Source organism: Orbicella franksi, chromosome 13 (genome assembly GCF_964199315.1).
Source record: "Orbicella franksi chromosome 13, jaOrbFran1.1, whole genome shotgun sequence".
Lineage (NCBI taxonomy): Eukaryota > Metazoa > Cnidaria > Anthozoa > Scleractinia > Merulinidae > Orbicella > Orbicella franksi.
Window position 1 is genome coordinate 8,093,650 of NC_138157.1, and position 18,490 is coordinate 8,112,139.

General features: G+C 39.1%; 1 protein-coding gene and 6 non-coding genes across 8 annotated transcripts; 3 read left to right on the forward strand and 4 right to left on the reverse strand.

Annotated features, from left to right (window-relative positions):
- Nucleotides 1-1,936: 1,936 nt before the first annotated feature.
- Nucleotides 1,937-16,766, forward strand: LOC145465154 (transmembrane prolyl 4-hydroxylase-like). Of its 2 annotated transcripts, XM_081448926.1 has the most exons (11): nucleotides 1,937-2,490; nucleotides 3,570-3,654; nucleotides 4,475-4,606; nucleotides 6,838-6,929; nucleotides 8,270-8,331; nucleotides 8,534-8,571; nucleotides 8,772-8,934; nucleotides 9,131-9,188; nucleotides 10,659-10,777; nucleotides 11,200-11,290; nucleotides 12,040-16,766. In XM_081448926.1, exons 1-11 carry the CDS (start codon nucleotides 2,281-2,283, stop codon nucleotides 12,304-12,306), a joined length of 1,317 nt encoding a protein of 438 aa, XP_081305052.1. In that variant the 5' UTR covers nucleotides 1,937-2,280; the 3' UTR covers nucleotides 12,307-16,766. The 2 variants fall into 2 exon arrangements, with proteins under 2 accessions (XP_081305052.1, XP_081305053.1); XM_081448927.1 differs by lacking the exon at nucleotides 4,475-4,606.
- Trnae-cuc (transfer RNA glutamic acid (anticodon CUC)) lies at nucleotides 9,385-9,455 on the reverse strand. The gene has a single exon. It is a non-coding gene; the product is annotated as a tRNA-Glu (tRNA).
- Nucleotides 9,980-10,051, reverse strand: Trnae-uuc (transfer RNA glutamic acid (anticodon UUC)). Its single transcript has one exon. It is a non-coding gene; the product is annotated as a tRNA-Glu (tRNA).
- Nucleotides 11,421-11,492, forward strand: Trnae-cuc (transfer RNA glutamic acid (anticodon CUC)). Its single transcript has one exon. It is a non-coding gene; the product is annotated as a tRNA-Glu (tRNA).
- On the reverse strand, nucleotides 14,058-14,129 carry Trnae-cuc (transfer RNA glutamic acid (anticodon CUC)). Its single transcript has one exon. It is a non-coding gene; the product is annotated as a tRNA-Glu (tRNA).
- LOC145466869 (U5 spliceosomal RNA) lies at nucleotides 15,218-15,339 on the forward strand. The gene has a single exon (XR_014041999.1). It is a non-coding gene; the product is annotated as a U5 spliceosomal RNA (small nuclear RNA).
- On the reverse strand, nucleotides 16,729-16,800 carry Trnae-cuc (transfer RNA glutamic acid (anticodon CUC)). Its single transcript has one exon. It is a non-coding gene; the product is annotated as a tRNA-Glu (tRNA).
- Between the last annotated feature and the right edge of the window lie 1,690 nt (nucleotides 16,801-18,490).

Here is an 18,490-nt window from a genome sequence, read left to right on the forward strand (position 1 = left end):
ATGTGATAAATAAAAGGGAAATCGCACTGGTTCATGCATTAAGTTTTAAATTGCGTGTTCATCTATTATAAATAAGTGTACTATGTCGGTAGAAAAGACAAATGGAGCCAATTTTAATTGTCAAAATTCAAGGGATCGCTTTTTTATGGTGCTTATTGAGCTTTAGATATATTATTCGTTAGTAACAACAAAACACGCGATATTTGTTGTTATTCCTTTATTAATATTATTATTGTTATTATTATTATTATTATTATTATTATTTATGTGCGATCAAATCAAAATAGAGCTGAGGGTTGTAGAAGAACGTATGCAAAACTAACATGTTTATTTTAAAGATTATTTATGCTTTGTGAAGAAAAGCTTGGCCCGAAGCATATGGCCGGCCTTTCAAGTGTTTTAAGCCGCGCATTTTGGAATTACATGTGCCTGATATTAACACATACCTTCGAGTCCTTCGTTGATAAACATTTCTCTAAAAGCCAGATGCACTGCAACATTCATTGCGATTGATCTGGCCATGTTAACCTCGCATCTGGCGAATTTTCTTTGGCTCTATATGTACCTTTTGTTTGTATTTTCACATGAATGCTCTCCGCTCACTTTCTATGGTTGAGTGACAATGATTGCCATGACTTGTTAATAGCCAATCAAAATCACTCCCAAAAAGCAATTCTCGCGGCGGGATCGCGTTGAGCGCAGGCGTGGTACGAAGTATCTTCCTTTCAATAAGCAAATATTGGATTTAAAAGAAAATGAAAATGGGATTGTAATCTTCTTCTTCTTCTTCTTCTTCTTCTTTTCATTTATTCATGATCCATGGCCATTTCTGCTCAATACAACAAAGGACAAATTCAGAAGATGGAAAAAAATTTGAATTCAAATGTACCCGCCCACTCATTTCTACATATACCTTATTTTAACTTACGTAAACTTGATTTTAAAAAAAATGGAATTGGAAGCGGCAAATTTTGGCGAGACTGCTTAAAGAAATTGAATTTCGCGATGCTTTTCAAATATTGATCCCAATCAACAAACAAATAGTCTCAGAGTCATACCCACAGATAATTTATTTTAGTCTTTTTGGACAAACCTATTTTACAATGATATTGGACGAAATGAAATGCTGGCATACTCGTTTCCGACGAAGCGCAACGTCTTACTTCAAAGGTAAACATTTACGTTATGAATTTTGCATGTCGTATAATTGCGAGGAATATATCGCTCGAGAGAAACAACGCGCAAGTATAAAAACGCTACATAATTATCTAAGGTGACGTTGAGATATAAAGGGTTTTACGCCGGGAGATTTAACTTTGTGTCCTTAATTTTTGGTATAATTTTTTTTTACAAGTGAATATATGAAAGATCATATATTTGAACTACTGCCCAAAAAGATATGAAGACATGATTGATTGACAACTTAAGCAACTGTGAAATTAAAGCTTGAAAAAAATTCCGGCTTGAACGGGATTCGAACCAGCCCATGACCTCTGCGATACCGGTGCAGTGCTCTGCCAAGTGAGCTATGAAGCCAACTGGGAGCTGGTCACTTTGTGAGTTCTTTAATAATATACCCGTAGATGATATTTGAACTGCGGAGAAAGATATGAAGACAAGATGGTCATCGCAGTTAAGTTCATAACTTTTTTTCGCGGGCCTTTAATTTCGTAATCGTTTCGCTATCGTGGAAATGGAAATAAGATAGGCAACAATCAGAAAGATCAAACAAGTTTACCTTACTGTTACGTCGCTGCGTTCAATCTTCTTCCTAGAAGTTAACTACCAATATATTCATCTGCACTGTACTATCGGACACAACTGGGCTGCATAAAATGAGCAAAACTGTTATTTCGGGGAAAAGACAGGAAGCAACTTTAACGGAAGATAAAATTTCCGGGAATCGTGTGACTGTAAAATTACCGAGACCCAGAGATACAAAAGAAAATACTCAATAATAATACAAAACAAACAAACAAACAAACGGGAAAATCCTCAAGAAATATTCTCTTCAGTTTAAAACCTGGTGCAAGACCTCAACACTCCTCTGACCCTCACATTTCTGGCAGTTTAATTTCACGCTGGGTATTTATTGAGCATGCGATTTCTCGAACTGCGGTTACTGATCATAAATCAATAAAGCCACCATGAAAATCTACACCGGCAGCAAAATTGCTACACTCGATAAATAATTAATTCTGATCGCTGTAGAAGCTGTTTTTCTTTCTTTTTTTTTTAATTATGGCTCTCACATAGAAAGTTGCTTCTTATGGAGTGAAAATGAGACTTCTAGATTTTACCTTACTCCTTTTCGTTTTGATTTTAAAGCCATGGAATTGTACCACTGGTCGTCACGGTAGTACTTCCAAGAAATTTATAAAGCCATGCTTTGATGGAGACGAAATTGAAAACACGTGCTCAGAACCAAGCGATTCTTGCCACGAGAAGCTAGGAACCGAGTTTAAGCTCGTCCGTTTGGAGGGATTTAAGGTAAGATGTAACTGTCAAAGCTAAATGTACAGCCGAAACTGGAACTGCGTTATCGACCAATTCCATTTAAACCGGCTACCGACTGTTCCTTAGGTGTAATTTTCAAATCGTTAGAAATTTTTAAACATTAGAAAGCGGCCATTATTATTATTAGAAGCTTGCTGGTGGCTCAAGAGACTCAGTGGAATTGTTATTTTCCCTTCTTTTATTTTGTATATTTTTCGTAGCCTGCGTACTACGTCCGCCCCCTCCGCCTCTCTCCGATTTTTTTTGAGCGGAAGAGGCGGATGTACACAGACTAACTTTTCACGGCATTTATTGATTTCAAACTTTTCTTTTTCAGGGTCTTACAACCACAATTACCCGCAAAAACCCGCGTAAAAAGAACACACAAAGAGTGGGACGAATACACTAGTTCTCTTAAGCCTGGTTCTCACATCCCGCCGACCCACCTGCGACGAAGTCGCCAGTTGCAACTGATAACGTTCGTTGATCTGTCCCTGTGGGTCCGTAGGCGCATCTGCGATGAATCGCCGACGTGTTCAAATTTGCACGAAGTGCAAACCGAATTGCGCTATTTTTAATCATTTTACCTTTAAATATGGATCGAATCTTCTTACTGAAGTACGTTGCGTCCGCGGATGATATAATGTTCACATAAAATATTTTAATCGCCGACAACCGCCGGCTTGCCTGTGAAGTTGAATTCAGCTCAACTTCGCAGGCAAGCCGGCGGTCAAGGTCTGGGATAGATTATGATTCGGCGCTAAATGTGCACATATGCCGTCACGGTGTCCCAGGCCCAGGTATGTCGGCGGCATATGAGAGCCAGGCGTAATGTTTCCTTTTTTATGGAAACAAGCTGACCGTTTTTGCGCAACATCGATTGACCTGAGCTGGCATTAAAACGTAATCAAAGCTTTTTCTATCTTCAACAATTCAGCCAATCTTGATCATTCATCTTTGTGTGCAAGGCGAACGTACGGCTTGTATGAGCTAAGATACTTAGTCATAATTAACACTATTTATTCAAAATAATTTATTACTTGCAGTATTTTTAATCTCAACGTTCTGCTCAGACAGGACACGTGCAGTGGATGGAGGTCGGTGACGGAAAGAAGAAAGTCAAGCTCATAACACGAGCGATGAAACCTTTAATACTCGGTATGGCATGCATTTGTTTTATTTTTCATTGCTCTGTATGTCGTCTTTTATATTGTAGCATTGCTATGAACGTAGCTCTGCTGTTTTGGAAACGTCTTCATGTCAGCTATATGAATCTATCCAGCTTAAATCCATCGGAAACTTTAAATACGGTGTTCATTTTAACCATGCACCCTCTACGAATCTACAGCAAAGTATTTGTTCTAGTCGACTAACGCTGAGTGGAATTACAACAAAGGTGCATCTCTTTTTTTCTGATTCTGAGTGCTTTGACGCTTTAACTAATATGGCTCGAACCAAATTAGCTGTTATTTGAAGCGCATATAAATGTAGTAGGAAAAATAAATCTAATAAGACTAGTCTTTTGATAATTTTGTTCAATTTTGGTATATTGGATAAATGGGAGTTAGTTCTTTCGAAATGATTCAGAATGTTTGAACCAGCGCCTCACATAAGAGGGTCTCTTGACGTCATGTAAAGTGTCTTAGAGCGGAGAGGTGTCCGTAAAAGACAGATTAAAAATGAGGGGTTTGTGTGGCGACCACGACGAAGTGTCTGGCAACCTCATTTCCAGGGTCTCTCATCTTCTAGCTGTCTCCTCTCTCTCTCCGGGAGGGTGGGAAGATAAGAGACCCTGGGAACGAGGTTGAAGGAACTCGATCATTTTTCCGCGTAACGTTTCCGTTCGCGGAGGTTCAACTGTCTTCGAGCTTTTGTGATGATGGGTTAGAGACTTTCTAATTCTATATTTGTTACGGTGGCACTTTGAATTCCGTTAGAAATCTCCTTCATGCTTTTTTTACTGTTACTTAAATTTAAGAAATTCCTGAGTTCTTATCAGATGAGGAGTGTGATCACATCATCTCACTAGCTAAAGAAAGCGGACTTCAAACAAGTACGTCAGGTTTTTTCAACTACGAGGCAGACTTAGATGCGGTCTTGGCGATAGCCGGTGAGGATGCGTTAAAATTTTAACTTTTTTTGCACCTTGTCGTTTGCTTTATTGATATTCCACTGAACTGATTAGTAATTGCATTCAGCTGAAAGACGTGCGATACAAGGGGTCTTTTCCACTGCCGCTTTCTATTCAGTCATCACTGAAAGAGCGGGAAACCACTGGCGCTTTCCCTTAAGAGGCCCTGCGCCTAAGAAACGACCGATGATTTCCGGCTAAAAAATAAAATCGGCCTATTTTTATCTCTCAAGTAGAGGTTACCGAATACTATTTAAAAATGTATTTGTTTTGTTTCAGTTTCGCTTTAAACCAAAAATATCGAGCCGCAAAGTTTTTCCGTCTGAAAGCAGCAAAATCAGGCCGAAAATAAGCCCCCGCAAAAAACTGTTTAGAAATTACTATCGCAACGCAAAATAATGAGAAAACTACACAGTGTTGAAGAAAAAGGCCTTTTAATGCAATATCATTCGATAAACATCAAAAAACTGCCGAAGCGATTAACAAATAAAGTTTCAAATATTGCATACTAAATTAGATGGAGCGTTGGAGCTGATTTTAAAATAATTATTTCTCAAAAGTTCAACGCTTTTGAAAGCAATCACAGTGATGAATGAGACATTGGAGGGATACAAATCACGTTTCTGGAAAAATGTTTTTCGGCCAAAGTATATTGACCTTGTACAAAGCGTTCAAAGTTACCGTTTTTACCGTTATCCTGCTACTTCGGCGAAACACTTCTCTTTTGCCAATACGGCCGTGGATAGCGTGGTAAACCCCACTTTAAACCTTGCTAGGCATTCAAAGACCGTCCTAAGTAGAAGGAAGTAGAATTAAAAGAGAAAGGAAGATGAAAAATACACACAAAAAGAAAATAACTCGAAATTACCATCTGCTAACGAAAGTTGAATCTGGAAAATGTCGTCGCGTGACAGCGGCCATTGACGTCATTTGTACCAATAGCGGTGGAATCCAAACGAATGCACAAACAGGAAAACAATTTTTCCCGGCTAGAAAACGTTTAGTGGAACAATGTTATGTTATTTTTCACAAATGATGGTCACTCAAAAAGAAAAACTTCCCCAACCGCCACACCGTTTTGGCCGCAGCGTGATCTGAGTTATGGGTCACGACTGGATCTCTAGCCGCTGACCACCCGAAGGACATTGCAGACTCGTTTTCCCACGCTCTTGCGACCTTTACGTGACAAATGACGTCATTGGCCGCTGTCACGCGACGACATTTTCCAGATTCAACTTTCGTTAGCAGATGGTAATTTCGAGTTATTTTCTTTTTCTGCGTATTTTTCATCTTCCTTTCTCTTTCAATTCTACATCCTTCTACTCAGGATAGTCTCTGAATGCCTAGCAAGGTTTAAAGTGGCGTTTACCACGCCATCCACGGCCGTATTGGCAAGAGAGAAGCGTTTCGCCGAAGTAGCAGGATAACGGTAAAAACGGTAACTTTGAACGCTTTGTACAAGGTCAATATACTTTGGCCGAAAAACATTTTTCCAGAAACGTGATTTGTATCCCTCCAATGTCTCATTCATCACTGTGATTGCTTTCAAAAGCGTTGAACTTTTGAGAAATAATTATTTTAAAATCAGCTCCAACGCTCCATCTAATTTAGTATGCAATATTTGAAACTTTATTTGTTAATCGCTTCGGCAGTTTTTTGATGTTTATCGAATGATATTGCATTAAAAGGCCTTTTTCTTCAACACTGTGTAGTTTTCTCATTATTTTGCGTTGCGATAGTAATTTCTAAACAGTTTTATGCGGGGGCTTATTTTCGGCCTTATTTTGCTGCTTTCAGACGGAAAAACTTTGCGGCTCGATATTTTTGGTTTAAAGCGAAACTGAAACAAAAGAAATTCATTTTTAAATAGTATTCGGTAACCTCTACTTGGGAGATAAAAATAGGCCGATTTTATTTTTTAGCCGGAAATCATCGGTCGTTTCTTAGGTGCAGGGCCTCTTAAGTCGTCACTGAAAGAGCGGGAAACAGGGAACACGGGATTTCCTGACTAAAATTACGATCGATTTCCAGTTTAAAATCAAGATCGAACATCATTTCCACCCAACTTCGCACAAACCTGCTGGAAGTGGAGCAAGAGGGCGAGGCGCTATTACAAGTCAGTCAGTCAATTATTCATTCATTAGGTGACAGCAGGCTCCTGGTGACAGTCATGTTCAGTCCAAACAGTAACTAAGCAAAACTTTTTTCAGACAGAAATTGGACCCTCCCACAAGAAACATCATTTGCTGAAAACTTTGACGCTTGGGATGACAATAGGGATGGCTTTATCAATGCTCAAGAGGTATCTTTTAACATGACAAGTAGGCGTGTTAAAGAGTTTTCAGTGAGAAATATCATCATTAAACTAAAAGATTACATGTTCCAGCTCTCATCAGATTGATTTCATCCTAGATACTAGTTATGGGCACGTAGAGAACAGAACTGACCTTCTAGGCTTTTTGATGTATTTTGTTTGGAACATGAACAAAAAAAAAAATACGGTTTAAACGTAACCGAGCACTATTTTTCATTATTTTCTTTTGACATGTTATCATGATCAAGTCCCAGCGAAATGGCTTTGAAATGTTCGCATGAGTAATCATCACGAAAAACAGTATTAATAATTTCAATTTTAATATATAATTCAAACAGGGCCGTAGCCAGAAAAAAACATTATTATATGGCTGTGTCTCACAAGGACTGGGAACTACCGAATTCACGAATTTGATTGGCTGAAATCGATATTGACCACGGTCTAGATTTTCCCATCTAGACCGGCATCTGTAGACCGGTTTCATTTTGCGTTGAAAAAGTAGCAAACTAAAATACAAAAATGTTCAACATTTTCTTTTATTTTCTTCTCAATCATTTATGGAAGTGCCAAAAAGCCTGATGACAAAAAAACAAGTAAAGAGGACGAGCAAATTTCGGCAGGTTTAAGTTAAGCTTATCGCCGTTCGCTAGCAAAATGTCAGCAAACCAGTTACATTAAACGAATTAAAGTTTTCTTTTTTGCCATATAATAAACATCTTATTAACCGAGCTAAGTCGGTCTGTATGGGAGAATCTTGACCTCGGTCGTGTGTACAGACCTCACTGCGTTCGGTCTGTACTCACGACCTCGGTCAAGATTCCCCCATGCATACAGACCTCCTGCTCGGTTAATGAGAGCTAAATAATGACTGAGGCAATATCCTTGGTTTAATTATCTTCCTTGGTATTAAGACTGTTTATGATTGCAAAAACAACAAACACGACCAAAAAAAAAAAAAGCCAAACAAAGAAAAAAACACTGACTGAGGCAGGTGCCTCTGTTTGCCTGTTACTAGCTACGGACCTGTCCAAATAGGCCACGTTCGGTATATCAACATTCTAACATGGTTCCGAGGCTTTTGGGTCAAAATTGTAAGCTTTTAAAGTTTCTTTTGTCCCTCAATTCCCAAAAGAGACTTGAATAGAAAGGAACCAACACCAACTATACGGGTTTGTGCTGAAAGGCTCAGAGCCACGTTAGAATATTGATATATCGAACGTGGAGTATTGAAAACCCATTAAACTTAATTTAAGATCTGACCTATATCTTAAAAGTTAGGTCTAAACTAACCAAATAAACTTGCTGACGTCTTTTATTAATTGTGGAAGGTGAAGACGTTTGCTCAGAAACACAAGCAGCTTCATCTGGATGAGGATGATCTGCACGACATGTAAGACAAATGGATAAGTCTTTCCACTTTGTAATCAACTTCGTAACATTTCTGGATTTGTAATTAAGCGTTATTTTACAAATTAATCGACCATTTTTTTCTTCTTTTTAATTTTGTTTTGAAAAATGTAGCTAGTAAGTATAAAGCGCTTTAATGTTCCTAATATTATAAGAGATGTTTTCATTTTCGATCTACTTTTTAGGTTTGAACGCCTACAGGTTAATAATGAACTCACAAAAGGTAAGTACATATCACGGTCGATTGTCTTAATTTTACAATGTATACTCAAACATCCAATTGGGCTATAGAAAATAGGGGTATATCGATCTGATTAGCTAAGGCAAACTTTCTATTCTTTTCCTTTCTTTTTATGTCAACTGACTACCTGGCTGTCTGCAGTTGAATAGTTATCAGAAAAACAACTGTTATTTTCATTTCAGGGAGATTAACAATGCAGTCATTTAACATGAATATTAAGAAGATTCTCCGGTACATGGATTTCTTGAAAAACAATAGTCCACGCCACAGATTCCGTTTTAGTCAACAGGCCTGGCTACCACAGGACAAAACCGCTGACCCTGTTTTGAGACGGCTCCACGAAAGGTTATTTCTCCCAAATAACAATAATAATAAATATATAATAATAATAAAGTAACTAGAGCGCGATGTCCCGTAGATAAGCGCAGCTGCCATAATTTGCAACGTTTTTCCAGCTTGCAACTGACTGCGAGACAAGTTGCAGATCAGAAAATGCCGCATGTTATATTGCGACTTAAAACCAAACTTTTTTGTTTTACAGGATCCTTAAGTTAACCAAGCTGCCGAGAAAAATAGTTCAGGGTGGAGAACCAATGCAGGTCAAAGATTTAATTTAGTAATGCGCACGCACTTGCTATACACGTACCTGTAAATGTGATGTGTTGAATTCGTGCAAAAGACACGTACTGTCTTAATGAATAAATCTGCGAGAGAACAACTTATCGAAGCCATAATTTTCAGAGTAAAAGAAAATAAAAACGACTTTAGATTTTGATTTAACAGCTTTTTAATCGCTTCCCAAGCCGGGAATCGAACCCGGGCCGCGGCGGTGAGAGCGCCGAATCCTAACACTAGACCACGTAGGATTGCTCGTTTGAATAAACAAGAATTTAAGGTCCGGCTTGCTTAGAACAGATTGTGCGATCCAAGGGATAGGACGTGTTCTCGGCAAAACATTAAAGAAAGGAGAAGAAAAAAACCCATTTTCGGGAAACACTTTTTCATTTTCATCAAATTTGTTCGTTGCGGTTTTTTAAGGGTTGTTACGGAAGCATGTCTCTCTTTAGTTGTAATTTGATTTAAATGTTTGCGATCTGTAGACTTTTTTTTTTTTTCACTAAATATTCGGTGTCATCTGTCCAACTTCATCAGAGTGTAAAGTGGATATTTCTTATAACGTAGCTTACATCCATTTTTCACCCTGATGAACGTGCACAGATGCAACCGAAAATTCAGTGAACAAAAACCTACAGATCGGATATATTTAGGTCGTATAATCAGTGTCCACCAATCGCAATAATCGAACTATCTTAAGTTGTACATAAGTTTAGGTAATTAAACAGTTAAAACTGATTTGGAAGGACCCTTCAAGAAAAGAAAAAAAGAGACTTTCCCACGCCGGGAATTGAACCCGGGCAGCGGCGGTGAAAGCGCCGAATCCTAACCACTAGACCACGTGGGAATCCTATCTTAACCAGGTTTCCGCCTTAGAGTCAATCAACAGTTACGAAAATTTCAAATGTATGATTGACAGGTCTAGTTACTGAAAAAAAAAATTGACACATTTTGTAGGCACAGAACGGCTTTGATGCACTGATAAGGCGCAAACATTATAAAAATGTTGCACTATAAAAGACTATTGACACGTATAATAAGCACTTAATTACTGGCCCCAAGGGAAACAGAGAGTTTGTTTCCACTCGACGTGTATGCTAAGTTCCCCTCGCCTTCGCCTCGGGGAACATTAAGGTCGAGGGAAAACAAAACTCACCGTTTGCCGTGGGGCCAGTCATTAAGTGTTTTGTTATACCTCTCAACTCAAATATAGTAAAAACTGCGAAACAATTCTTTGCTTGAAGCCGGAGGCAAAACAAATTTGCCTCGGTTTCAAGGTGCACGACCTAATCATGTGCGAGTCGAAAATTCAAGTCATTATCTCCCTAGGGAGTTAGTGAGTTTTGCTCCCCTTAGGGTGTCAGTGAGTTTTGACCCACGGCACGTGACACGTTCTCCACCTATCGGAAATTGTATTTGAGTTGGGAGGTATAACAACGAACTATGTTTTCTAGGTTGTTAAGTACGAAAAGTTCGGCCATTTCCATGCACACATGGATTCTACCATCAAAGACCCTAATGTTCCTTGCTGTCATCAGAATTATCTCAGAGCATCCGACTGCAGAGTCTGCAGGTTGGTTATTTATTAAAGCCATGCGTAGTCCCCATATTACAAAAGGCATAACTTGAAATACTGCAGTTAACACCAAAGACAAGGGACATGCTTCAGCAGCCATTTCTTTATGACTACTGAACCATTTTCAAACCGGGCTCTGTCCAGTGGCGTTTCTTGTTAATTTACTTTCAGACACAGTGGCAAATTTCGTCAGCTGTTACTAAAATATTGAAAAAGCTATGACCAGTTTTCAAGTCAGAAACTACATCTTGAAGAGAAAAGAGACTAGAAGTCTCCATAAAAGGGCAGTATGACCCATCACCTTTTGTCTCTTCATGTTTATGCTTGAACTCTCTCTATACATGTACATTGATGCATTTCATAATTCTTTCATCTGTTTAATGCTTTCATCTGTTTTTTTTTTTCTATCTTTTTTTCAGATTTATAACGATCCTGTATTTCCTTAACAATGTAGAAGAAGGAGGGCAGACAGCCTTTTTGATGGCAGATAACACTACAATCACTCCAGAAGTAAGTAATTAACCCCAGTGAATTGTAATGAAGTGAACTGAGCTTGCAAGTTTGCACACCAGTTAGTTACTGATCAATGCAGGACGAGATGACTGACCAGTAACCAAAACTCTTACCACATCTGTGTACATCCCACGTAGTCTAGTGGTTAGGATTTGGCGCTCTCACCGCCGCGGCCCGGGTTCGATACCCGGCGTGGGAATTTGCTTTTTTTCTGCTTTTCTTTTGGATTCAAAGCGTCAGTGAGTAGTTAATTAGGCAAAGAAGTTCACAGTAGTTGTTTAGTTGTCAAGATATTTGCTGAGAAATGTTGCTTGGCGCCTTGGTCTAGAAACAAACTGGTTCAATACAAGACAAAAAGTCAAAACCGCAGCTGCAGCAAACTATGAAAACTAAACAATAACAATACACACGGTCATTACATATCAGTTTTATGTCCTGCACTATTTAATGGAGGAAAAAAACCCTGAAAATTCTTTGAATGGAAACTAATCATTTATTTGATTGGGAATAGAGCGTAACTACATGTAGTGTCAAGTCAGTTGAGAGTTGGCCAAGTTATAGTAAAACAAGTAGTTAACATTTTGGCCCGATTATCAAATGAGATAAAAATCAACTTGAATGATAATCTTAAGACATCGTGTTGGTCCATGAAATTCTGATCCCCTCGGAGGTGTTCTAACCTGGCCAGTTTGATGTTCACTTAGAGAACATAACGAAGTCTTTTTATTACTTTATAATATTTTTAGGAAATTGAAAGAACGGATGAGATCAATCTGAGTATGAATTGCCGTTCGGCCGATCTTATTCTGCCACCAAAGAAAGGCACCGCCATCATGTGGTATAACAACTTTATTGACCCCGACAGCGGTCTGCTTGGGTCCGTGGACCGTCGTACATTGCACGGCGGGTGTGACGTCATCAGAGGAGAGAAATGGATCGCTAACAATTGGCTGACGGCGCCTACCAAGCACTCAAGATACATTAAGAGCATGTTTGACACGGGATTCGATTGAAAATCTCAGTCCATTTAATTTACTAGTTAGTCTCCTCGTGATAACAAAACAATTGTCGAGTATGTGTTCCACAACATGCGTTGAGTTGTGCTTTAGCTTTGTTCTGTATTAGTAGTGCTTTTTAGACGGTTATTAGTGCTATGATCACTGTATGGAAACTGTACGTAAGGGTTGTCCTCCACGCGTCTATACTGAGCCAATATTAACTTGAAGTTGATAAAGCTCAACAGCCTTTCGTAAAGAAATTGTGAAGCTGACTTCTCGAGCTTTAACCTTTCTCGTGGGAGCAATGTCAGCGAACAGTTCAAGACACAAGCGAAATTAAAGACATGTGAAATGATAAACACTTGCCTATTTACCAGCGCGTATGGGCGCAATGCACAATAAATCGTATTGGCGTTATAATGCGTCTACGATTCCAAAACAACTCAGTCCGCCCTATTAGAAGAAACTGTATCGTAGCCAATGTTATGAATAAAGACGATGACTGCAAAACACTTTCCAAAACACTTTCCAAAACGCTTTCCAAAATAAAGTGAAGATAAATGCGAAACTGTTTGCCATAACACTGCGCCTGCGTACCTGTTTAAAGGGTGCCAGTTGTATGATGTTCGGATGGCCGAATCGACGTTTAGTACGTCTCAGTCTTCCTTGTCTTCTCGTGTGTCGTGTTCTGTGGCTGAATCGACGTCTGGTCTTGCTACTATAGGTGTTCCAATAAAGCGTCCCCGTCTTGAGTCTACTCCTGTTGCCTTTTACTAAAGATTTCCGAGGATGAGGACAACTCGAATGAGTCTTTAGACTAATTTTTCGTCGCCCTGCCTCTTGGCAGAGCTCATAACTTAACAAATGAAGTGTATACGCGGTTATTGACCAAACTTTTTTGGTCAAGATGGCTGGATATTGGCCAAGTTCCTTAGCGTGTTTTTGGACTGAGACGGACGGAGAAAGAGGCCAATATCCAGCCATCTTGACCGAATAAGCTTGTTCAATAAAGGATTTATTAGTATAAGACTTTCGAGGAAATTGTCCTTGCGGGACAGCAGGTAGTCCCGAGCGGGCATGATGGCGCCATCTTGCCCGCTCGGAGAGTCAATTATAGCGCTAGGTTTGGTTTATCTTGCCCGTTCACGGAGCTAGCCATATAATAAACGACGTTTCTCTGACCGCTTCCACTAGTTAGGGTTGACCTATCAGCATTATCAGCACGAGCATATTTTAAGAAAGTCCAGTACATACAGAACTACGTGTGTATTTGGGTTTACGTACGTTAAATGCAGCATTCCTGTAACCATTGTTCAATCTTGTAACTCCTATCTATCTAGCCACCACCCTCACCTACCCCGCTGCTGCCTCCCTACCCCTCTCCCTACCCCCACCCCATTGTTTACATGGTTAAGTTTGGCCCTCAAAAGACATCAATAAAACTTTCAGATTACCAAATTAAATGCTTCAAGCATGATATTTTTCGTACGTTTTGCCGAAATGTTCTCCTATTTTCAGGATTTGCAAAAAAAGAGATGATCTTTTCCCATTTAGTTAGTCAACAATCAGCTAATGTTAGCGAATATCATTATTGATTTTCCCGTTTTCTGTTAAAATTCAGGCTATGAAGTGCACAAGTAAGTAAGAGGACACCAATAGCCTTTGGTTATAAACATTGACTACCGAAGGTAAATAAAAGTCGTTTATTTACTGATCGAAAACAAGAAACGAAAACGAAAGGAAAATAGTTGAAAATAACGATTACATTCCCACGCCGGGAATAGAACCCGGGCCGCGGCGGAGAGAGCGCCGAATCCTAACCACTGGACCACGTGGGATTGCAGTATTTTGTAACATCAATTTTCCCAATTTGTTGAGCTGCGTGATTGCTGATCTGGCAGCCAAAAAAAAAACAAAAAAAAAAAATTCCTTATCTTTTCTGAGAGCAACGATATAGGAAGTTTTTTGCTCCTTATTTTCCGAATTTGCTCCTCACTATCTCCGTTGCAAGCCGCTATTAACGATCTGAGAAAACTCCCGTTGCAAATTGGTTACCCTCGATGCAAGGTCGTAACACGTTAAACATTAACGATGTATTAAAGACCATTGAACAAGAATAGAAGTAAGCCAAATAACCCTGTTCAAGTTACAGTTCCCCAAAAAGATATCTTAAACCTGTCACCCTACTTATGTCCTGACAGTAACCAAATCAAGGGTGCGTTTCTTTAGGGTGATCCGGATCCGGATCAGTGATCCAAGATCACTCGGATCATGGTGCATCAAAGGAACCTACGAATCCACTCTGGTCACGGATTCATCGGTTCCTTTGATGCACCATGATCCGAGTGATCTTGGATCACTGATCCTGGTCCAGATCATCCCAAAGGGACGCACCCTAGATCTCCTCTTTTGTCAACCTCAAGATCATATTTCAGAACACATGCCGCATCAAATCTCACTTTCCATACAAAATTCACTTCAACCGCTCTCAGAAATCCAAAGTCATCTATAAAGCCGGTTTCTGGGGCTGTAATTAATGAATTATCTGACGTGAGCAAAACAAAACGAAGACTCCTTGACAGGAAAACGGAAAATTACAAGGCCCCTGCTAAAATTGACCATTCATTAGCCATTGCTGATCATGTGAGAACCACTGGTGGGTCACAACATAAAATGGGATCACTTTGACATTCTAGCGTCCGACAAAACTGACTTTCTATGATTGCAGAATTGAGGAGATTCTGTTCATTCAAGAGCTTAAGACTTCACTAAGATAGTGACACTGTCAGTACTGAAAAGTTGTTGCTTTACTAGCTGTTACTCATGCTGAATACGCGCATGCGTATTTGCAGACTTCAGTACATTTATGTCCCACACGCTGTGTAGCATCTTGTACAACAAAACACCTAGTATCCAAAATCCACAGTAACTCTGGGTTTCCTTCAACACGCACAAATCTTTCGCCTTTTACTAAAGATTTCTGTGGAGGAGAACAACTCGAATGAGTCTATTGACCAATTTTTGGAAGCTCTGCCTGTTGGCGGGGCTCATAATTTAACAGATGAAGTATACCACGTTTCTACCGCTTCAGTCAATAATGGTTGACCTCGTAGTATCAGCATGAGGATATTTTAGGCAGTCTAACACAGGAACATTGAGTTTCTCGCGTAGAAGCCATCTTTATGATACGTGGACACGTTAAGTCTTTAAACTCGCGGAAAGGGTTTTCGGCTGATTTTTTTTCTAATTCGGCTTCATTTTTTCCGCGAAATGGACTCGATTCAACGTATTTTAATTAATCATTGTACCTACAGAAACGTTTTGAACTCGTATGAAATGAGGCGTCAAAACTGCTCCTCAATATTTGTGCCATTCCTATTTTATACGCCAAATATCTTTGCGTACGTATACTCCTCAATACATGTGCATATGGGTTTACGCAATACAACATTCTTCTAACCATTTCTGGTAACTCATATCTACCTGGCCACTCCCGTTCCCTAACAACCTGCTGCTTTCCTACCCCTCTCCCTACCCCTACCCCCTTATTTACATGGCTAAATTTGGCTGTAAAAACACCAAAGTTCAGCATTCAGATCACTAAAATGAAACTTCATGGCACAATATATTCCGTAGACTTTTGCAAACTGTCAGGATTTGCAAAGAGATGATATTTTCCCATTTATTTATTCAACATTAGTTCATATTAATAACTATATCCCATTTAATGAAAAAGAAAAAAAAAGAGAAAAAGTTCCGTGCATACGGCGGCTACGCCCGCAGTACGAGCGGCAGTCAAAACTGAGCTGTCCTACCGAAACGACACGAAAATAGCCTTTTTCTTCACAACTAACAAAAACAAACACGATACTAAAGTTCTTTTTGCCCCTTTCCAATAGTTAACTTGAGAATTCTGGGTTTAATTTCTCGAGGTACAGCATATTTTGTTCAAAATAACACAACTATTATCCTACCTGGCGACACTCGACGAACTCGGCGAGCGAGCGCGAGTTGCCATGCCGAACGCCGAACACCCATTTTTGGCGCCAGATTAGAAGCTTGGAGACACAAAATGTTTGATTTTTTTTTACTTTTCACAATGTGATATGATATTTGGAATTGTAAATATCTTTTTCTGAATATTTAAAACCGTATCTAGTGAGAAAAGTTACCTGATTTCAATGCCATTCCTGTTAACTTACATTGACGTCAGGACAGTGAAGTTTTTCTCACCTGTTGAATTCTGATTGATCAATTCAAATTTCAGGCGAGCTAGCCGTATGCAAGGTCTGGCCATAAGAACACAATTATTAAGTACGAGAAACCCCCTAGCCTTTGGCTATAAACACTGACCAAAGGTAGATAAAGGTTGTTTATCTATTTTTAAATTTTTTTTCAGGAGTCAAATCAAAAACGAAAAGAAAAAAAGTATTTACATTCTCACGCCGGGAATCGAACCCGGGCTGCGGCGGTGAGAGCGCCGAATCCTAACCACTAGACCACGTGGGATGTTCACTAGGTTACAGGATCAGCTATAGAAACAACATTGCAAGGAGATTCCAGTATTTTGTAACATCAAATTTGCCAATTATTCTTATGAATTGCATGATTGTTGATTTTGCCAAGAATCTTGACGTTTTCTTAAAGTACAAGCATATTTCTATACTTGCCTATATGTTAATTTTGTTTTGTCTTGTTTGTTTGTTTGTTTGTTTGGGATTTTTGTCATTACTTCAGCTTAGAAAAGTTAGAGAAGACTTACATGAGGAAAAACACACAATTCCAAGACCGGGTTTCAAACCCGGGTTGTCGTAGCAGATAAATGTCTATAGGTCAATACCCTTAGGCATACCGAGTTGGTGAGAGCGTTAATCTCTAAACACAGAACTCTCAGAAAGGTTATACGTTGCGTTGCTCATGTGTTCAATTATTACGCAAAGAGACAAGCAAAGAAGAAGAAAAAAGAATTAAGCTAATTATTAATCAAATCCGATATCATGAGAACTTTTGATGTGATTTGAACACTTTGTTGGTGCTGTGAGCCAGGTGTTGGCGATCCACTTTTCTCCTTTATATTAATGACGTCACATCCAACGTGAATGGAATATCGGTCTAAATCTCCAAGACGACCGCTGTCTTTCCACTTTGTAATCAACTTCGTAACATTTCTGGATTTGTAATTGAGCGGCGTTATTTCACACATTAATCGACCATTTCTTTCTTCTTCTTAATTATGTTTTGAAAAATGTAGCCAGTAGGTATAAAGCGCTTTAATATTTCTAATATTCTAAGACATGTTTTCATTTTCGATCTACTTTTTAGGTTTGAACGCGTACAGCTTAACGGGACTTACAAATGGTAAGTGCACATGGTTCGATTGTATTAATTTTATAATGTATACTCAAACATCCCAATTGGGCTAAAATAGGGGATATATCGATTTCATTAGCTAAGGCAAACTTTCTCTAGTCTCTCTTTTCCTTTCTTTTTATGTGTGCTTTTGTGTCATTTTCCTGACCTGGGATTTATTTTCATTTAACTTTGATGTCAACTGACTACCTGGCTGCCTGTGCTTGAATAGTCATCAGAAAAACAAAACTTTTATTTTCATTTCAGGAAGATTAACTATGCAGTCATTTAGCAAGTTGAATATTAAGAAGATTCTCCGGTACATGGATTTCTTGAAAACAATAGTCCACGACACAGATTCGGTTTTAGTCAACAGGCCTGGCTACCACAAGGCAAAACCGCTGACCTTGTTTTGAGACCTCTCTACGAAAGGTCATTTCTTCCAAATACTGTAAGGTAACTAGAACGCGATGTCCCGTAGGTAAGCGTGGTTGCCATAATTTGCAAAACAGGTGTTAACGCGCGCAACAACGTTTTTCCAGCTTGAAACTGACTACGAGACAAGTTGCAGATCAGAAAATCCCGGATGTTATATTGCGACTTAAAAAAGAAACAGTTGCGGGAAACAGTTTTTCATTTTCATCAAGTTAGCTGATTTTTGGTGTTATTTGTTCGTTGGTTTTTTTTAAGGGCTGTTACGGAAGCATGTCTTCTCTTTAATTTTTAGCTGTAATTTGACTTAAATGTTTGCGATCTGCAGGGTTTTTTTTCCTGAATTTTCGGTGGCACCTGTCTAACTTCATCAGAGTGTAAAGTGGATGTTCGTTATAACGTAGCTTACATCCATTTT